The 16366-nt window shown below is 37.2% G+C and overlaps 1 protein-coding gene across 2 annotated transcripts in view; it reads right to left on the bottom strand.

The window, feature by feature from the left end:
• The window catches only part of LOC131078352 (two pore calcium channel protein 1), a 396229-nt gene that overhangs the window by 218166 nt on the left and 161697 nt on the right, over nucleotides 1-16366 (bottom strand). For both annotated transcript variants that reach the window (XM_058016023.2, XM_058016024.2), the window contains exons 8-9: nucleotides 6160-6265; nucleotides 5817-5894 (exon numbers count right to left, since the gene is read on the bottom strand). In XM_058016023.2, the coding sequence (XP_057872006.2) occupies nucleotides 5817-5894; nucleotides 6160-6265 (184 nt within the window). The remainder of the gene's footprint in view (nucleotides 1-5816; nucleotides 5895-6159; nucleotides 6266-16366) is intronic.

The following is a 16366-nucleotide window of genomic DNA, read 5'->3' on the forward strand; positions in this document are numbered from 1 at the left end:
CATGCGCTCAATCATGGTGGTGAGTGCCTGCAAGGCCTGAGCCATCTGCTGCTGTCCTGTAGCCATTACTCTGAAAAATTCCCTTGTTTCTTGCTCCTCATTCCTATCGCCTCTAGGTGGGCTACCCCCTTGCCTGTCACCCATGGTGCCCGGCTGCCTGTCAAATTCTTGTTCCCTGTCAAACAAAGCTCACCTGCGAGTGTAATATCTGTGAGAGCCAACCTCAGGCGGTTGCATGTGATTGCTAAACCCTCAGGATGGCAGGATTTAGCTCTGATACCAATGTAAGAACCCAACTTGGCTCTCCTCTACTGATTGTTTCTTTTGAATGCAGTAGATTTGAATTTGTTTTGGTTTTTGAATGTTTATGGATTTTTTTGTGTTTTTTTGGTAATAATGAGCAATGATACAATACTGAAATAAACTCCTATGCTTAAAATAATACTGAAACAATAATATTACTGCTGGAATTAATTTACGAGACTATCAAGGGGATGTTTGTTCTGTTTTATGGCCAATATGCCTGGCAAACAAATTCATTACAATGTAAAAAAAAAAACCTGAATTTTGTTGTCCCAGTAGTTGAAAAAAATCTGCAAACTGCAAATTTTAATTTTTTTGAAAAAATTACTGTTCACGCGGTACTGTAGCAATCCGTACGGCAGCACTATTCACGCGGTACTGTTCACGCGGCACTGTAGCAGTCCGTATGGCGGTACTGTAGCGTTTACTATAGCGCGGGTACTGTAGCAGCAATTGTATTTTGAAATGATTGCTTCAATTCTGATTTTTAATGGCTGCCAAATGAAACTGTAGGTCTGCAATTAATATATATTCGAAAATCTGCATACCCTAGATGTCTTCCTTTCTTTTTAAAGCCCAAATAGAACTCCAGAATGAAGCTCTCCTGAAATGCCAAATTTAGTGGATATTTCACCACCTCAAATGGTTGCAACACTGAAGAATTGTCGCTCTCCAATGGCTGACTGAATCAGAAACCCTTGGCTTCTTCTCCCAAGTTCATAACAAACAAATATCAATTCTCTGGATGGATGATATAAAAATGAGCTCTTAAGTCCCTTCTTATTCTTTCTTATGAGAGCTCGAACACTTTCTTGGCCAATGTGGGATTAAAGACATATTCACACATTATAATATTAAAGTGACTTTATTATTATAAAGTTACTTTATAACTTTATAATAACATTAAAATATTTAAATAAATCACTTAAGTCACTTTTAATTAAATTAATTAAATATAAAGTCACTTTTTTTAATTTTATTTTATTTAATGACTTAATAAGAAATTAATTTAATCAATTTCTCCTTATTTCTCCACTTAGCCTTCGGAGAATGTAAAGGCTAAGAACTCCAATGAGATGCTAAAAAGGTGGGGACATTACAAACTCCTAGATTTTCTCAGTATTGTTGTTTTAGATAATAAGGGATTATTTATGAATTGGGTTGTCAATATATTGTGAAAATCCTGAATATTTAAGCTGGTATAAAAATATGGAATTTTCAGCTGTGTATTCAAAATGCAATTTTAGTTTTGACTTTTGAGTTAAAAATTATTATTGCAACATCTCTTATTTTTTCTGCATTAAATTGTTGTATCAAACTTTCCAATATATCACAAACATTCATCAAAACAAACCAAAACACCAAAAGAAGGAACTACAACTGCAAGTATAGACATTGCAAGCCAAGTGTTTGACAATATTCCTTGGAGCTCAAATCAGCAAAACGAGGTCAGATTGTGAAAGATCCCTGATGGATCTCTTTTACCAATCTGCTGTAATTTTTATTTATTTAAATTGATTTTTCCTGCTTATTAATATTTTCTTTCAGAAATAGACAGAAGTTGCAGAAGGGTTGAATTCTTTTTGTATTTTGATGATTTTTCAACAAGTAAATAATGAAGTACAAGTACATGAACAAAGTACTGAAAATGAAGTTCATATACAGCCAAAACAAATTCGATTCAAGGCAGATTTCTGAATATAAAATCAAATATTTGACCAGATGAAGATTTCCAATAATTTCAGGAAGATTACAATCAGGAATAATTCCAACCTGGATGCTGAAAGAGTAACATAACTAGGAATGAAGTTGTGGCAAGATTCCAGCCCTCCAAGTGCTGCACGTGGGAAGGAAAGTGGCTGCCAGGTACAGCCGTACGGCTGCCAAGTACACCCAACTGGTTAGAAACCCCAAACCCCACGCTGAACTCTGTCAGAATTGCTGAACCTCTAGAAAGAATGCCGTACAATCTCCAAGATGCTAATAGCTGCAAACAAATCCAAACCACTGTATTGGGGGCTACGTCCCAAACAGGCAAGGCATTGGGGTTGGCGTCCCAGATGCTGAAAAGCTCTTCCAGAGCCAAATCTCAAATCCAAGATGTAAAATGTGTAAAAGATAATCATAGAATGAAGCTCCTATCCCCTTATAACCCCTCTCAATTGCAAATCGAACCCTAATTGTCTCCAAGTGGCGTGGTCTAGTGGAAATGTTATAATTTCTTATTTTAAAGTGGTCATGTTACTAGAAAATGACCTTTTTCCCCATAGACAGAAATCCGCTCACTGAATTGCCCTGAGACCAAAGAGAAAGATTTAAAGAATTTCAAGATCTTTCCAACGAGCTATCACACAATAGGATGCGCATCCAGATGAGACCAAAAATCCCCTTATTACTCCAAAATGGCTGACAACTTAGCCTTATTTAATTATTAAACGCTAACTTAGGAAATATTAAAAATATAACCCAAATAGCCACAAAATGCCCAACTGACATTACAAACCCTAAAATCATCTTGTCACCTGTCTGTGACTGAAGTCGGAAATCAAGGATTCACTGGTAGTCTCATCCCTAAAATCTAGGGATGTTCCTAAAATTTAGGAAACAAGCCCAATCTCTTTGAAACTGAAACCCTCTAAAAGGTCATGAATAACCTCACGACTGGCAACTGTCACGACCTCCTAAAATTTAGGGATACCCCCTAAAATCTAGGAACTGCTCCAAACTGGCTCCAAACTGCCTGTAAAGCCAAAATCCAATCACTATATGCACTGAATGAGTCCCAATCAACCTCTGCTAGCCTACGAGACTCCAATGATAGGCCAACTCCTCCGTCTCTGATGTCCACTCTAGAAAGGGGACATGACAGATTGTCAAGGGATACTACACTTCTCCATCAATAATCTACCTATAGCAACATAATTTCTTGTGTTATCTATCACCACTTGCACCACATTGTCCTTGCCCACGTCAACTAGGACTTACTCTATAATCTCACAGAGGTATATGACATTTTTGCATGTCCTAAAGCATCAATTGATTACATGAATACAATGCCACCTAAAAAAGAAACAAAATTAATGATACAACAAAGCATAAATTAAAAATATTTATCACTAAATCAATGCATCGAGGTTAGTATAATCACCTGAAGAAGAAAAGAGAAAATTCAGCAATGTCATATTTCTTCTATTGGTCCAACCATCAGTCATGATGGTGTAACCGTTCTTGCTCCATATCAACCATTGCTCCTTTACTGCTCATTTAATTTTTTTAATTTTGTAACCGTTAACTCTCTATTTTTTTTTTTATAGGTTGCTAGTTCATTTGCATCTAAGAGAAATTGGAGCACATACTCCATCCGCTCAATAAAACACAATAGACTAAACTCAAAAAAGGCAAAGGACTTGATGTTTGTGCTTTCAAACTTGCGGCTCCTTATACACAAACAAAATGCCTACAAAGAAGGGAAGACAAAGAAGTAGGGTATCGAGCCAGATAGAATTAACTTGGATGCTTCCACTTCCCACTTTGCTGCACTTGAAGTCTACGTTACTAGAAACGTAACAAATCAATCCTGTTTCGCGTTTCAACGAATGAAATGGGTTTCCCGTTTCAGAACAGACGTTTCTAAGCCATCCACAGAGCATTTCACTGTGCTCCATGAAATTTGACCAAAATATCTGGTTTTTTGGGGGGGGTTTTTTCTACTAATGTTTAGGAGTTAACAACATTGATGTCCTGCTGATTTGAAGGAGTTAACAATATTGATGTCCAGTTTTTATTGAGTTCGCTGGAGTAAAAAGTATAACATTCATTTAAGATATATTCAGATTTGGATTTTGTCCTCCCGCTTCCACTAGATTTCCATGCAATGTAGAGTAAGATAACTCAATTTTTTATACACACAATGTGGAGTAAGATAAGGTGATTAATATCATGAAATTACTCATATTTGTATTTTCTAAAATAGTTTTTAAGACATTAATTTATTTAAAACAAGTATGATATTAATGTAGATTGATTTCATATATTTGTAAAAATTATATCATATATGTGTGTGTGTGTTTCTTGTACACAACCTGTAAATATCTCGTTTCTCGTCACGTTGTCGTTGTCGTTCTGTTTCCCATTTCTCGTTTCTGGTAAGATAGCTTGAAGTTGAGGATGACTAAGAACCACCTAGTGAGCATGAAAGTGCTAGTGCTAGTGTCAATGGCAATATTTGTGGTTCTTCTAATTTACCACAATATAGATCATCTAATATGGAGGATGATGATATGATAATGATAAATTTGATGACCCATATGATATTTATGGCTGATTGTTGACACTTGACATTATTATTTTTGAACTTTAATATATGATGAAAGTCAAGTTTGACTAATATTTGACTAATAATATGGTGGCATATAATGCTATGTTTTTTGACTATTAGTATGGTGGTATATTTTGAACTTAATTACTACTGCAAAAATGTATATATTTCTGATTTTTATATGTTTTTGTATCAACAAACCCAAAACAAACCCAACCCCAAAAAAAATTTGCCCAAACCTGTAAACCGAACCATCGAACCCAAACCGCTAACTTAGGTTTAAATATTTTTTTTCTGTTTGTTTGCATATGACAATTTCATTTAATATTTAAGGGTTGGATTGAAAGTAGGAAGTTAATATCAAGCTTTGTATTGATATTATTTATCTATCTAGGTTGCAGTTTTGTATGCACCTTAGTTGTTTAGTTATTCAAGTTGTGTTGTTGTATTGTCAAGACAATAATTACCTCAAAATATTGTGTACATCAACTTATTGGCTTCTGATTTTAGCCTGAAGGAGGTTGCTACCATATTCAATGTTAGTTGATTTCATTCTTAATGCAGAATCATCAAATTAGTAAAATTTCACCTATAAGAAAAGTATTGTTTCAGGGCTTGTCCTCATACATACCCAAGGCAAAAAGATAAGGTCATTTATTTCACTCTTGCAACCATCTAGAAGAATATCGTAGATGGCATTAGTAATTTTATAATTTATCTATAACTTAGTGTCTAGGGTTAATATTAGTATTTAGGGAGCTCCCCTTGACAATTCGAAGAGAGATTTTACTTTGCAAATTCTTCTGATTTGGGTTGCCATACAAAAGAAAAACCAAAAGGCTAACAATATTATTGTTTTCTACTTCAACTACGATATAATTCCTTCTAAGAAGTATCAAAATATTCTAATATATCTTCAGTTGGACAGTGTTCTGATACAACATACAAAATTGTTATGTGAATATATTTGTGACAGCCTCATTTACATCTGAGGCTTTTCCAAGCTTCAGGAAATCAACTTTCACGATTAATATTCTTTCTTCTAGTTTTGCAGACCCCCAAAAATGCTTATAAACACAGAATCTTAAAGACAAAAGCATAGAGCAAATGATGAAAGATGATGAGCACATAAAGCAAATTAAGGATAAAAGAAATTTCTATAATGTCAAAAAATGAAAAATTCAATAAAACTTACATTTTCATCAAGAAGGGTGAAAGCTGTTTCCAATGTTCTATTTCGCATTTTGTCCATTTCTGCAACTTGTTTTGCAAGCTGTGACAGTTACACATCAGGCTTTTTTTTTAAATCAGAACATTAGCACAATGATTGAATCAACTTGGGGAATTGATTCCAAGGAAATATGGATCTATAAATCAAAGCAACTCAAGTACCATCTATTCCACAGAATACTGGGAATCATCTATGTGTCCAGTAACATGTACCAGAAGGAAAAAAAGCATCAAATTGCAGCACCAAACAAATGTACTTGTTTGTAAGGGATACATGTTCTTTTTAAGAATGATCACAAGCTTATTACCTGTTTTTTGAAACTGTCATAAACAACAGCAAGAATAAGATTTGTCACAAAGTACACACCGAATAGTATGTATAGTATGAAGAAGAGGCAAGATATACGAGATGACCTGCATCATAAATTTCATATCATAAATTTCAATGGCAATAAGAAGGCACTATTTGTTGAAACATTAAATTTTAATCATAACCCAATATGAATTCCACAATATAACAATTTTCTCCAGAAGTGAATATTAAATCTAAGTTACTGGTTCCGGTTCGGATTCAGGTTTGGATTCGCGGATTCGGCAAAAAAAAAAAAAAAAAATTTGGGTAGGGTATGGGTTCGTCCATACATATATATATATTTTTTAATTTATATATATATATATATATGTTCAAACTTCAAACATCAAAATTATATATGTTCACAGTTCGAACATACAAATATTAAGATTAAAAAATTTGTTTTCTAATTGTTTTATTTGTTTTCTAACCCGTGGGCCATGTTTATGGGAACCCACGGGCTTGGGTTCACCCGGATCCTCCTGGGTTCGACCTGGGTCCCACCCGGGTCCTGCCCAGGCGGCTGGGTTCCCTGTGGGTCAGGACCCGGGTGGGACCCACAGGGAACCCAGCCGCCTGGGCAGGACCCGGGTGGGACCCAGGTCGAACCAAGCTCGGACCAAGACCGGGCACGGACCAGGACCAGGACCTAGCCATTTTTGGCAAGAACCGGTAACTGAGTATTAAATATATTATCTAATAGAGCAATGATTTTGGGAGACTTTAATCCTAGTTGTTCCTGGTATGATACATATGATTGAATATCATAAAGCAATTAAATTGATATTTTTTTGCTTCTTTACTCAATGGAAATCCCTACAGCAATAGGGTTTGATTTTCAAATGATATCTAACCAATTGGCATTAGTTAACAGATCTGCACTTGATAATATTGTCTGAGTTCATGCCCGAAGAGTGAAAAAATAGATATTTATTTGAGGTCTTCAACTCTTTATAGTACCCATGTATATTTTGATTTCATCTGGTTGACCAATGCGTAGGCTGGTGGAGATTCATCATTTATGATACTTCCATCATGCAAAACATTTATAAAAACTTACCATGCAGATGGTTTCTAGCAATTATCTTGCTATAGTGAAGGATTAACTTGGCGAACCAGATGCTGGTGAAATAGGCATGTATTTCTAGATTGCAAACATTTTTCCTCTGTTCTTTGACTTTCTATTTCCCCAACTTTAAATAGGTTAAAATCTTCTTTCTTATTTCTATATGGAACTTAGTCTTCTGAAAATGTTCATCACCAGAAATAAGGTTGTTTACTACTCTACCAATGCAATGATATAGAGATAAACAATAGTTCATACCACATTGATTGTATGAGAATAACAGAATAGATGCTTTATTGGTTAATTGTAATGAATGCAAAACATGATGGAATGTCCACAAATTAGCACCCTTCTATTACTATTGAAATTATATTTGGAGGTCCAAATAGTTGTTGGTTAGATTACAACTGTTTGTGACTGCTTATAACTAATACTATTGATTGCCGACAACAAATTAACACCTAAAAACTACAAGTCTAATTACACCATCTACATCATCCCCTCAAAAGTAAAGTTGGAGGTAGATCCAATAAGCATACAACAATATCATAGAAGATGTGGCATAGAAGATTTCCCCAGAGGTAGATCCACACCAATTGAAGTTGAAGAAGCTTCTCTAGTAATTTCTACTTGTTTTACTATACTCTTAAGTTTATGAACCATTTTTGTTCATTGCTTTAGGTGATGGGTGGCAATGACCTCACATTCCCTAGAGCTAGTGACTATATGAACTGCCTCCTTAATCTTCTTCTAGGCTTGCTGCTCTATAGCTATAATTTCAGCCACTTTGGCTTTTAACTAGAACACCCCCTATTCGATTGCTCCTGCCCAAATAAACTGAGTTTGTTGGACCAACTACTGTTAGAACTGCATCCTTCATTCATCCAATTCTTGCCACAAGGTACAAGTAATCAAAGCAACTTGTTTATAATGCCTTCCATTGATCAAACTCTCCCAGCAAAGACTTTCCATGCAAGAAATTGATTTTTCCTTTAACATCAAAACTATCAGAGTGATCAATGGAATCGGCTAACTACCTAGAAGACTTTTTTCATTACAACACACTCTCCAAGGACTATATGCCAGAATCAAAGTTGTAAGGCTGCATGGCTGATCATAGGTAACAAGTGGCATCCACTTTTTCCAAGAAAGGTCATATGGTTTTAGTAGAGGACAATATGATTACAACCAAATGTACACTTACATCTAGTTGTGATGGGGTCAAAAAATGCTAAAGACGGAGCTGCAAGATATGCCACCCCCCTTTCCTAGTAGATGTACCCTCGTGCCCAGTACGGATATGGATATGGTATAGCACAGATGTGGCATGGTATAGCACCGATGCGGCATGGATACCATATCCTCACATCTTCAAAAAACCATGCTTTTTAAGCCACGCCAGATTGGTAGAGATTTGGTTTCTTAAAAAACTGCTCCAAATCTTCAAAAATCTGTTGTAAATCTTAAATTTGTAGGGGAGAAATTTAGGCTTTTTTTTTGTTTTAATTAAACATAACCACAAAATTGCCACTATTGGCATGGTGTGATGGTTAAATTGTGGTGTTGTTCTTAAAATCAAGGTTCAAACCCCACTAGGGTGATATTGCTGAATTTTTATATTGGGTATGAGCTCCCTCATTTGTGACCTCAATGGTTCATAGCTCCGGATCAAAAGCATTTACCCCTTTGGAAAACAAATACTGAACCACAAAAAAATTGTACAAAAGTGTCGGGTGAATTTTTTCCTATGCAAGTTCTTTGAGCATTTTTTTCTGCACAATTTTTCTAGGGTTTTCTTATACATTTCTCCCTACTTAAGGGCAAAAGCATGAAGCTGTGTCGCACTTGGCGCTAACTGGGGGTAATCCGGCCGGACTGAGTTTCCAGCCAGACTAAGTCCAGTTGGACTACCACCCTGCCACGTGGCACCTGTTGATGTGACTTTTGTACACAACCAAACAGAGAATAAAGTACCTAAAGGTACCTTATCCTTTCTTGAATAAAGCTTCCCCGAATGCTAAAGATCTCGCAAAAGGATCAATCGGAGTAGCTCCAAGGATCTTGTATGTAGGTTCTCTACGTGTGGATAAGCACCAGTGGTCGTTGCATTTGTTGTTTTATCAAGGGGCCTTACGTACTTTCTAAGAAATCTAGTTCTTGCAATCACTTTTCAATGAGGAAACAGGATTTTCCTAATATTAACTAATGTTTCAAAAAAGGCAAAAGATCGAGGGTTCGAGAAGGCTATGCTAAACTAGGCCTAAGAATGACGAAATGGGGACTGATCTTGGTGAAACTCTACCAATTTCAGTATTGCCATAAAACAACAACTCTACTGGAATCGGTGCGATCATCTAAGGGAATTCAAGGATTTTCGAATCATTAATGAACATAGATACTATCAATTAGATACATATTGGTATTCAAATAATGATTGAACTCTAAACAATTTCAATATCTCCAGTTGACCACACAGGGCACGCCTACAATCAGTAAGTGGCTAGTGGTTTGGACTATGAGTCTTACCAAAAGATCAAACACAACATTTATCACTCAATCTAATTCTAAAATTGAAGAACTTATCTCCACTAAGAGTGATTCAAGAAGATAAACAACCATGTAAAAAGCCACAAAGATTGCAATAAAACACCATAACTTCAATATTTCATTGATCTCATAGCAAAATATAACAACAATTGTTCAACTTTCTCTCTTCACTACTTCTATCTCTACTGCTAACAATCTTATTATTCTTCTCTCTTTTCTCTAACTCCTTCAAATAAATTGAGTGAGGGCTTATATAGCACTCTCAAATACAATGAACAGCCTGGATCTAAAGAAGATCAAAGGCTGAGATTTTGACACCTAAACCCTAATTAGGGTTTGCCAAAAAAATCACCCTAATCAGATAAGCATTATCATTCCATAGCCAATAGAAATTGGCACAAATAACGAGGAAACATAGCCCAATAGGAATTGAATTTCCACATCATTTCATAACAACTTTTCATCTAGATTTTTGTTCCCTTTTCTATGTTCTTTTATGGCATATTCAATGAATCTGAACGTAATCCCCTCAATCTCAGCAATGGGAATCTCATGTAGGTTCTTCATCCACTCTTCCAAGTGAAGGAACTAGTCAAAAGCTGCAAGAAGGGTCATCTCCCATCCATGCTCTAGTTCTTTTGTTTTCTCGACCAGGAACATAGTAGCATACATCTGATCTCGCTGCTTTTTTGTGATCGTGTTCTCCTCTTTGCAAAAAATAACCTTGATCCTGTCTTCCAATTCTTGGACATCCACATTTGTTTCGATCTCTATCCTTCTGTCAAGGATTGTACATAATACATCAAACACCTTATCTTGAATAGGATGGATAGTACCCTCCACTCGGCTGCATCTACTATTGATGTCTTTGAATAGAACTTCCTTCATTTGGAGCAAAGTTGACCATTGTAGAAGATTATGGGTTCCTCCATCAATTATCTTCTCTTGTGCTAAAACCTATCTAGATATCCTTCTTACTACCTGTAATACAAGGATGACAATATCTCTAGTGTGAGTTAAGGCATCCACAGTCACTACTAGATTATGAATGATCTTAAGGACTTGGATAGTTCTGTGGACTGTCTTCATCATTCTTGCTACAAATTCCATGGCCACCCTATAGGATTCATCACTCCATGCATGAGTTGGGCTAAGTTCTTCATCTTTTCTGCCTCATTTATTGACTCAGGAGGGAGTGCTTGCAAGGGTGAGACTTCTGGATCCTGTCGTCTTAATGGATGATTAAGGTGGCTAAAATAATTCCTCCAAGTGTTAACCTCTTTTTCCAACTTCTTATTCTTTTCCATTTCTTCTTGTAGTTTATCATTAACTACTTTCACTGAATCAGTTGCTTCTTCCATAGCTTGTTCGGAGGTAAGTGGACCAAGATCAAATGTCTCTAAATAATAGTCTTCTGCCATAATCTCATCCTCATACTTGTCCACTGTTGGTGTACCTACCTGTATCTTCCTGGATTCTGCATCATCTCTAATTACCTTTGACATCTTTGTAGCCTTCTTCTTTTCGATTTCTTTTTGGGAGTTTCCTAGAAGACTTTCCAAATCAAATACTTGTTCTTCCTCTTCAACTACGACTACCCTTGTCAGTCTTTCTTTCAGCCAATTTGGAATGGAAGACTTTCTTTCCCTTACCTGTATTTCCTCATGCAAAGGTCTCTCGGCTGTGAAAGGAGATGTTGCTTCATCATCATTATTTTCTTCTTATTGCTCACTAGCACCAATTTGGAGAGGAAGAGACTGACTTGATGAGTGCTAAGGTGTTCGTCCTTTGCCTTGTTTATCATTTTGCACTGTGGATTCCATAGACTCATCAACTTCATATACTATCTCTCTTTGATCCTCTCCTTGAATTATCTCCTTTTCATGTCTAGAAGAAATACTCGATGGATGATCAGGATTCACCTTTTGTTTCTTCTTGGATGATTCTTCCTTCTCAAGTCCTTCCTTTCTCTTTGAACCCTTGGAATGAGAAGTATTCTCACTCACACTTGCTTCTCCTTCTTCTGTTCTTGATTCTAGGCTGAATGTCATGGCTATATTCTGCTGCTTCAATTTTTTATATTGGACGTCCACCCATCTGCGAGTGCAATTTAAAACTAGGTCCATCAATGCTCTCAGGTCTACAACTTCTTGCTCATTCCAATCTATCTTCACTTCTTTGTCTTCCTTCTCATGGGATGATTGGAGATATCTACCACTGTCTTGTGCTTGATCGGCTACTCTATAAACTTTACATTTCCTAATAAGATCCAAGGGTAATCTAGAATGCATCTTTCTTTTCACCTCCACATCATCTTGAACATTCATCCAGAAGTCCTCTACTTGAAACACGTCTATACTTCTTCCCAACTGTCTCTTCCATATGACCATGGGGATCAAAATTCTCTCTCGCAGCAAAGGATGTGATTCATGTGAATGAATATAGAGATAATTCCTTTTCTACGTCTTCAGCTGCTTGAGAATTAGGACACACTTCAATTGAATTTCCTAGTGAAATAGGTACGGGGATACCATTCCCATGCTTATGTCTTGATGCCTTAGCACAAGCTGCCAACTATCTAGTCACTTCAAGTAATATTATTCTGTCCGTAGGGTACCTTGGCAACATATAAGGAGGTGAAGGACATCCATGGACCCTAATGTAGGTGAATTTAGGAAATTGAATGAACCATGCACCATGTTTCTTCACGAACTCTTGTGCTTCTGGAGATAGTCGTTGGTGAATCCCTCCTTGCAATGTCCTAGTGATATACATTGTGAAGGTGGCATTGACTAACTTGTAGTAATTCTTAGGCGGATGATGCAATTGAGCATAAGAATCACATACTCTTATCTCTTCGGGTCCTCTCCCAACAACTCCTCTATGTGATAGCCCTACATACTCAAAACTTCTGACTAAAGAATATATAACATATGAACTCATGTGAAATGACTTAGTAGGGACTAGCCTCCTCAACTGCACATCTAGGTTGTTGCTAGTAATTTTGGCCCAATTGAACACTCCTTTTCCTTTAACAATCACCTGTATAAAGAAGAACATCCACTTGTCGAAAAAGATGGCTTGAGAGGCACCTATAACCCGATTGAGCATGGTTATCAAGTCTCTGAATTCCTCTTGGAAATCAATTCTGTGAGGCGAATTAGGTATCTTATTCAACCGAGGCCTACTCTTGAGTAACCAATTCTTATTGATAAAGTTCAGACAGGTATCAGGGTCATCTTCGTAGATGGACCTAGCTCCTTCTAAGCTATTGTAGATCACGATCTACAATAGCTTAGAAGGAGCTAGGTCCATCTACGAAGATGACCCTGATACCTGTCTGAACTTTATCAATAAGAATTGGTTACTCAAGAGTAGGCCTCGGTTGAATAAGATACCTAATACGCCTCACAGAATTGATTTCCAAGAGGAATTCAAAGACTAGATAACTGTAAGGCGTATTAGGTATCTTATTCAACCGAGGCCTACTCTTGAGTAACCAATTCTTATTGATAAAGTTCAGACAGGTATCAGGGTCATCTTCGTAGATGTACCTAGCTTCTAAGCTATTGTAGATCATATCTCTCGGCTCCGAGAGATGAAAAGATTCACTTAAAGCTTCTTCTAAAAGATAGGCTAGGACAGTTCCATCCTCGGCTACGATTGTCCTTGAATGTGAATCATAGTGCCTGGCACATTCGATCATCAGCTCATGACATTTGACTGCGAGAGGGAAGCCTACGGCCTTGATGATGCCACTCTCAATTATCTTCTTGGCTGTGGATGATGGCTTGCCGATGTAGGGTGCTTCTTGAAACTTCTTCACATTGAAGTTCCCTAAGTTGGTGTCTCCAATATTGCTCCATTTGGACACGATCCTTGTTTCCCAATCGTCATTCTTTTGATCTTCTTTGATGAGAGCCTACTGGGTAGCAGATCCACTTGCCTTGGGGGTCGCCATTTGCTACCTACAAAGAAGAGGCTTAAGTTAGGTCTAGGTATAGAACTTTAGATAGGTGACTTGAGGTTTCTTAAACAAACAATTAAATTTGAAAATGAAATGATAAAACCTTTAAAATCATGAATTTTCAAACTTGACATCACCTAGAAATCAAACTAGATTATTGAAGACCTAACCTTAGGAAGATTGTTATAGAAACTCGAATCAGATCTTCAATACCTTGTCAAAAAATCAGATTGCACACATTACCTATGACTTCTAATTATCAACTTGAAAAGATGGATAAAAAATGGAGATTGCTGCTGGATTCGCCTTCCTTCCAAGTGGTATTCAAAGGGTTTCAAAGGTTTCAGGTCTGCACTTCAGGTTCGCCTTTGCAGATTCAGTCCTTAACCAGCCTTCATGGATCAGAAATTCACCTACCTGTTGCAATCTGCTCTTCCAATTCTGCTCCTCTAATTCGCCTAGGAAGAAAAATATGAATGAATGACTAATGCTTGTCAAATCTACTTACCTTTATATGGCGATTTCATCATTTTCCCAAGAGGCCGACCTCTTAAATAAACAAATAAATTTTAAAAATTCATCTTCAAGGTGGCCGACCTAGCAATAAGGCTAAAAAAAAATATGATTGGGCGGCAAAGAGTGAATTTTTGAATTTTAAGGCCCAAAGATCAATTTAACACATTTGACAAATGTTTAACCAAGGCGGATTTGCATTATTTATCCAAATGAGGTTTAATTAGTAGTTTATGAGAGGGAAAATGTGTCTTGAATGTGACTTTATTTGTGAATCTCTTGAAGAAGCATAGGCCAGCCCAGGAGATATTGATGTTTTTTTAATATTTGCCACTTTTCTCCATCTTTTCGTTATTTCACCATCTTGATCCTTAACTGCTAATGTTCTTGCCATTATGAGCTTTGCCTTCAACCAGGGTGAAAAATGGGGATTTCTAAGGACTTCGCCCTGGACCCTTTGGAAGGGTCAGGAGCGATTTCTATGACTAGGCCCAAATTGCATCACCTTTTTACTCCGAATTGCTGCCCAAGGTAAGCATATGCTAGTCTTAGTTCTTCCATAGCCTAGGGATCCATTTATTAGCCTCCATTATGAGTGAATTATGTGATCATGAGAATTTTGCTCTGGACCCTTTGGAAGGGTTAGGAGCGAAATTCATTGTTTGCTTGTTTTCTCTTACTTGCTCCATTCTTCACATCTTGTTTTCCTTTGACTCTCCCTTTTGGATCCCTCTCTCACAAAGACAGCACTTACTTGACCTCAAAATGACTTGAAAGGAGAATTTCGCTAAAAATCATGGCCAGGGACAGGACCTATTTAGGATTTCGCTCTGGACCCTTTGGAAGGGTCACGAGCGAAATCCATGTTTTAACTCAAAATCTTCACTTTTGGTGGCCACAATCCATTCAAGGGCAAACCTAGAGGTATCTCCAAGCTTATTTCTCCTTGATCAAGGTTTGTCTTGATGTAAAATTTAGAAGGAAGAAGAGATTTTGGGATTTTCGCTCTAGACCCTTTGGAAGGGTCAGGAGCGAAATTCATTGTTTTGAGCTCATTTCTTCATTTTTTCAACTCCAATCTACCTCAAAAGGCAAGGACACATCATCTCACTTCCATCCACGCCATAAAAACCAAGGATTTGACCTTCTCCAAGGGAAAAATAGGTGTTTGCAAGAATTTCGCTCTGGCCCCTTTGGAAGGGTCAGGAACGAAATTCAAGTTTTAGGCTTGATTCTTCATTCCCTTCGCCCTCATTCACTTCCTAAGGCAAAAACATGTTGATTTACTCCCAAATATGCCCAAGGAACTAAGATCTTGGTCCAAACAAGGAAGAAATGGGTGTCTTCTTGGAATTTTGCTCTAGACCCTTTGGAAGGGTCAAGAGCAAAATTCTTAATTTAGGTTGATTTCACCCTCCATTGCCTCAATTTGCCTTCAAGCTTGATCAAACTCACTTCTCCTCACAATAATCAAACCCATCTGCCATCCATTTAGCTCAAAACAAGGTCTTTTCATCGTTTTAGGCAAGATAGGGGGTCAAATTGAGGATTTCGCTCTAGACCCTTTGGAAGGGTCAAGAGCGAAATTCTCCTCCTAGGTTGATTTCTACCACTTCATCGCCTCAAACCTCCTCTCAAAGGCAAATATGCATCAAATTCTTTCCAACACGCCTTATAAACTAAGAATTTGGTCTCAACAAGGAAGAAATTGAGGTCTATGGTGATTTTCGCTCTGGACCTTTGGAAGGGTCAGGAGCAAAATCCATGTTCTTGGTTGGCTTCACACTTCCTTCATCCAATCCTCCTTCAAAATCGATCAAATTCAAGCTCCTTTCGCCACATTCAAGTGAATTTTCCATCTACTTAGCTCAAAACAAGGTCCTCCTAGTGCTTAAGGCAAAAAGGAAGGTCAGATTGAGGATTTCACTCTGGACCCTTTGGAAGGGTCAGGAGCGAAATTCTCCTTCTAGGTTGATTTCCACCACTTCATCACCTCAAACCTCCTCTCAAAGACAAATATGCATCAAAGTCTTCCCATCACACCTTAGAAGTCAACAAACTTGGTCATAT

The sequence above is a fragment of the Cryptomeria japonica genome, chromosome 3 (genome assembly GCF_030272615.1).
Source record: "Cryptomeria japonica chromosome 3, Sugi_1.0, whole genome shotgun sequence".
Taxonomy (NCBI): Eukaryota; Viridiplantae; Streptophyta; class Pinopsida; order Cupressales; family Cupressaceae; genus Cryptomeria; species Cryptomeria japonica.